This window comes from Geospiza fortis, unplaced genomic scaffold, assembly GCF_000277835.1.
Source record: "Geospiza fortis unplaced genomic scaffold, GeoFor_1.0 scaffold97, whole genome shotgun sequence".
Taxonomy (NCBI): Eukaryota; Metazoa; Chordata; class Aves; order Passeriformes; family Thraupidae; genus Geospiza; species Geospiza fortis.
The window spans coordinates 2,097,321-2,103,015 of record NW_005054343.1 but is presented as its reverse complement, the minus strand read 5'-3'; the positions used below and the strand labels follow the sequence as shown (position 1 = coordinate 2,103,015).

At 43.1% G+C, this 5,695-nt stretch overlaps 1 protein-coding gene across 1 annotated transcript; it reads left to right on the top strand.

Moving 5' to 3' along the window:
• Positions 1 to 37: 37 nt before the first annotated feature.
• On the top strand, positions 38 to 5,213 carry HSDL1 (hydroxysteroid dehydrogenase like 1). Its single transcript, XM_031058490.1, has 5 exons — positions 38 to 316; positions 642 to 874; positions 1,504 to 1,949; positions 3,807 to 4,034; positions 4,930 to 5,213. The coding sequence occupies exons 2-5, from the start codon at positions 655 to 657 to the stop codon at positions 5,029 to 5,031; spliced, it is 996 nt and encodes a 331-aa protein (XP_030914350.1). The 5' UTR covers positions 38 to 316; positions 642 to 654; the 3' UTR covers positions 5,032 to 5,213.
• Positions 5,214 to 5,695: the final 482 nt, after the last annotated feature.

The following is a 5,695-nucleotide window of genomic DNA, read 5'->3' as shown; positions in this document are numbered from 1 at the left end:
CGCTGTCCCGCCCGGGGCGAGGGGCAGCCGGGGTGTGGCGGTGCCGGGCGGCGCGTCGGGTCCTGCCGAGGAGAGGACGGATTTGTGCTTGTTTAAAAAACGTATTAACTAGTGAAAGTGTGAGGCACAGCCAGCACGGTGTGCGTGGTGCGCTGCGCCGTGCCGTGGTTCAGGGACAGTGCTCAAATGCGGTGTGCGCTGGGGACTGACGCGCTGTCCTGGCCTGCTTTGTCTCTCACGTAGCTGTTTGTCCTTGAAAGAGCCTGTTGTTTCTTTGTGTCTCAGCTCTCGTGTGCTGGTTATCCTGGCCTCTCTTGTAAGTAACCTTTCATCTTCCAACATTGGTTTTCACTTGTTCGGCTTCTGCTTTAATTGTTTTATTTACAGAATCGTTGGTCATTGTTGTTGCAGTGTAACTGATTAATAGCTCAACCCTAGGAAAAAGGATAAACAGTACCTAAACCAGTGAGGTTGATGGTAGGTGACACCCAAATTTTAGCACACTGACTTGTGGTTTTTCTGCATCAAAACAGTGCTCAAACTGTAAAATGCTGTATCTCAAAATTATCCATACAGTCTGAAAAGTTTACATGGCTCAGGAGGCAATTATAATTGCCTGTGTCTTTTTGGGTTTTTTTCAGGCTTGTGATCACCATGGCTGCAGTGGATCGATTCTCCCTCTTGTACAGAGAAATCAGTCGCTCCTGCAGTTTCTATGTAGAAGCCCTGGCTATTGTTGGAGCTTGGTACACAGTCAGAAAGGTTGTGTCTCTGGCCTTGGACACTTACAGCGCACTCAGGCTGCACGTGATTCCAAGGCTGAGTGCGGAGGTTGATCTAGTCAAGAAGTACGGGAAGTGGGCCGTGGTCACGGGTAAGAGATGGTGACTTTTCTTGTGTTTATGTAACAATGTAACATACTGTGCCAGTACTGTGAAGCTTGGTGCCTTGTGGCACTGGGTGGGCTTTATATCGCAGGCTGGAGCCTGTATTATCTCTGATTGCAGGTTAATCTGCCTGAGCAGTGGCTGTTGTTCATTGCCTTTATAAATTAATTCCTCAGGAGATGGGCAAGCTAAGTGAGTTGATGGACTGCTGAGAAAGAATCACAGCAATTGTTGCCCAAATTTGCAAGGTACCTCTTGATCAACTGCAAGTGTAGACAGAGATGTAGACAAGATCCTCTTTTTGATATGGGATATTCATATATGCCCTAGTTCTTCAGGAAGGTTTGAGTCCTGTACCTCTGACATCCCTGCCTTTCATTAAGGTTCTCCTTTGAGCTCTCTCTTCTTGTCATGGAAAATATAAAACTTTTATGAGGGGAATTGCAGAAGATGGTTGACAGTGTTGTCTTTACTGTTGTGTCTTTGAATTCAATATATTTAGTGCCACATGATCTCAGAAAAAGGAATAAAGCTATAATTGAAAGAACTGTCAAGAGAGAAGGTTGGTGTTGCTCAGTTTTTCACTTGTGTGTTCTATTGCTGTTTTCAATTGCAGGTAGCACAGATGGTATTGGGAAGGCTTATGCTGAAGAACTGGCAAAGCGTGGTGTCAACATCATCTTAGTCAGCAGAAGCAAAGAGAAGCTGGAGGCTGTCTCCAGGAGCATATCTGAAACCTATAAAGTGGAAACAGATTTCATAGTAGCTGATTTCAGCAAGGGGCGTGAGCTTTACCCAGCCCTTGAGGATGCTCTGAAAGACAGAGAAATTGGGATTTTGGTGAATAATGTAGGAGTATTTTATGCCTACCCAGACTACTTTACTAATCTGTCTGAGGATATGCTATGGGACTTGATCCATGTAAATATTGCTTCTGCTACCATGATGACGCATATTGTGCTGCCAGGCATGGTAAAGAAGAAGAAAGGGGCAATTGTGAACCTTTCTTCAGCATCCTGTTGTCAGCCAACACCGATGTTTACAGTCTATGGAGCCTCTAAAGTAAGTTGTGCTGTAGTGTTAAATGGCATGCGCTGGAAACACATTCAGCAAGGATGTCAAAATACTTGAATGTTTTCTAGGGATATGTTTAAATTTTGGAGGTGAATGATACATGTGTTATGCAGGAAGCTCTTCATCCTCACCAGTGCTGGGCTTTGAACCAAAGTCAGTGCTCTTGGATTTTGTGTGAAGTGTGGCATAACAGTCATTCTAGGAGAAGTGTTGCCTTTCTCAGATGCACAAAGCAGAGAGGCAGTTCTTTGGGCCCTATTGGTAGGGTCAAGAATTTAATCTCTCTCCAGCTGAACTGTGCACATACCTCAAGTCTTGCATACCAGTATTTGATAGCAAAAAGGGCTATACTCGTGCTCAAGCCACCACTGTGACACGGAGTGTGGCCAAATCAAGCCACTGCTTCTTGTAATACCAAGGAGTGTTGTGGCATATTTGGGGACAAGTGAAAGAACTCCCCCATAATTGTGCTTCCTGAAGAGATCCAAGCAGTAATGAATAGGACTAGGCAGCTAGGTGATGCTGGAAGAATGAATGCTCATGGTGATGGTGGATTTACACTGCATGACATTCTGCTGAATCCACAAAAGCAGCTGGGATTGTGGAAGGATCTCACCTAGATCCAGTGTCTAAACACAAGTGGTTATTGCTCCCAGCTGTCTGTGACTGCCCTCTGTTGTAGCCTTGCTCCTGACATAGCTCTTTGATTTCCTTTGGCCTGGAGCAAAGCCAGCTCTTACAACCCCAAGGTGTAAAACTCCTTGCAGACTTCCTTCAGTGTGGAAACTGGCTTCCAATTACTGTTTCTGTGCAGAGTATCTGCCCCTTTGATTTTGCCAAGTGTATGTAGAACTGCACTCTGAATTAAAACAGTTAAAAGGCTTGAATGAGAAGAATCACACATGTACCAAAGTTTCTTGATTTAGCTGAGGTAATTAATCCAAATGCTAGGTCAGCAATCCAGCTTTAAGCCTGGCCTCAGAACACGGAAGTGAGAACAAGCTGCTGTAACATTCTAAGCCTCTTTGTGTACTAACAATGAACAATGCTTGAAGTGGTTGCTTTAATTTTCCTAAAGCAACTGTAAGAGAATTTGTACAAGATGCTTTCCCAACAAACTGCAGGGAAAACCTTTTGCAAGACTGGTTGGAAGCAGCAAGATATCTGCTCACAAGCTGAGTCTAAAATGCTCTTTCTCAGGGAGAACTGGCTGTGTGGCACAGCATGGAAGGCATCAGTGTTGCTGCCCTGATAAGACTGATCCAGGCTCATTTTTCAGTCTGATTCCAGCAGTCCCAGTTATCAGCCTTGTGCTTTTCTTGTTCTGTAAAAGTAAAATGAGCTAAAGGAGCTAATGCAGATACACATTAACGAATCTTTTTGCCTAAGAGAGTCCCAGGAAATAACTAACCTGGCTTCTGGAGAAGACAGATGAATGCAAAATTCACCTGTAAATGTATTAAAGAATGGGATTTCATTTTTCTCTTCTGACACTAGTAGGTAGAACTGTCTGTAGAGTGTCCTTGCAATGCCCCCAGACCAGATAAGGTGTCTGTTTTAGATGAAATAAATGTTTTTGTATTATTTTTAAGCAGAAGTTGTCAGATTGTGATAAGCAGTCACTTAGTCCTGCAAGTTACTGTACCATGGCAGGTTTATAGCAAATAACATAGAGAAATGTTGATAATACTTCAGAAAAGAATATTTTTATACTATTTATTAATATTTATTGAGCTGGTGCATAAAATATGTTAAAACTTTTCTGTAATTTTAATAAAACTTTGCCATGAGATTTCATTGTTTAAAAAAAAAGAAAAAAAAAGTCTTTCTGCTTTTGTTTTCTAGAGCTACTTGGACTATTTCAGTAGAGGACTACATTATGAGTATGCCTCTAAAGGAATTTTTGTTCAGAGTCTAACACCATTTATTGCTGCTACCAACATGACATCATTCAGCAGCACTGTATCAAAGAGACCTATCTTTTTTCCTACTGCTGAAGAATATGCAAGTCATGCTGTTTCTACTCTTGGGTTATCCATAAGGACTACTGGTTACTGGAAGCATGCAATACAGGTAATGGAATTCATTAAACTATTTCCTGTTTGTCAGTAGAAGTAAGTCAGCTGTTTACTTTCTTAGGAGTCTGAATGAAAACTGCTCATTCTGAAGAAGTGTAATATATATTGTGGACTTTAAGGCATTGTGCCATATTTTCTCACTAGCTCTGCTTTATAAACTTATGCTTGGGCATGCTTATTTTTAAGATCAGAGGATGAATCCAGTTCTCCCTTGAAATGTGCAGCCGAAATGGGAAAGCGACAAGTTTTCACTGAAAAGCAGAGTATCTCATTTCTCTTGGGGTGTTGCTGGCTGGGCAATTGTTTCACTGTCTTTGTAAACAGAAATAACTTTTTTCAGTCTTAACATATTGAGCATATTTGTGCTTTGGGAAAGAGTGGGTAGGGAGGATAGAATAATAGCAAAAAAACCCCTGTATTTTCCTCCATTTGTTAGGGTTTTGATTTTGGGGCAGACTTGATCATGCAGTTTTATGCATGTTGGTCACATCTCATGTATCCTACCTAGTGGCTTCCTATAGCATTGGGTTGACTAGATGGAAATGAAGGAGTGGGGATTAGTCCAAAAGGAATAAAAGAGACAGGATGCATTCTGGCAAAATGTGGCAATTAATGGAAGTGGACAGAATGGCTGTTTTGAACTTAATCCAGTCAGGATTCAGTATTTATTTGCAGAACTTAACTGCCCAGCTGTGGGTGCTACATCCAAAACAGCTGAGTATGTGTGCTTCAAGGGGCTGAATTTAAGGCTTAGTTGATGATATTAAAGCACTTTTTGCCTTGCTTTAGTAGTGTTTTGAGAAATTGTTTATTTTAATGGAATGTATCTTAGTCTGTCCCTTTCTGTCATTTTGTTTTCTGTTTTCTTCTCTCCCTGTGCCCCTCCACAGTGGACGCTGGGTGAGCGCCTGCCTGAGTGGATATGGGCATGGTTTGCTCTGTATTTCAGCAGAATTGCACGCAAGCGAGCTTTGGCAGCCAAAGGGAAATAGGAGTGGCTCGATGTCCCAGGAGACAGTTCTGATCAGAGCGCTGCAACAATGTTTAATGGACCTTGGAGGACTTACTGTAACTTATCCATACCTTGTTAAACAAGCTACGTAACCTAGACAACAGAAGTCTGGATCCTCTCTGTATCCTTGTATTAAAATAGCTCCTCTGCTGCTTTCCTTTATGAGAGAGCGCTGATGTTCTTGATGTTAATCTCTATTCACTTTCGCATTGAGATAATAGGGCAGGAGCAGATGCACTGTTATTTCTGTCAGTGACAGTCCCTCACATAGTGCTACATGATGTTCATTTGTAACATTGCGAGAGTTTGAGACTCGTCCGACTCCATCAGAAACGGGACCCCAGAAAAATCAAGCCATTCACAGCGACAGCTATGAAGTTGTGGAGAAAACGGGGAGCAGCTGGGGGGTACCAAGGTCAGGGACCCATCACAGGGCTCTGTCCACAGCTGACCCCAACTTCAGCTGGCCCTCAAAGCCTTTTGCTTCAGTTGTGCGGGGTAAGGCTTGTGTTGCCAACAACGCCTTCCGCTCGCTGGCAAAGGGGCCTTAAACCCATAGATTTAGTTTAGGTAAGGGTTTAAGCGCAGCCTGCTCTCGGTCACTCGGCCGGCGCCATTCCCTGTGGAGAGCGGGATCCCCCCCC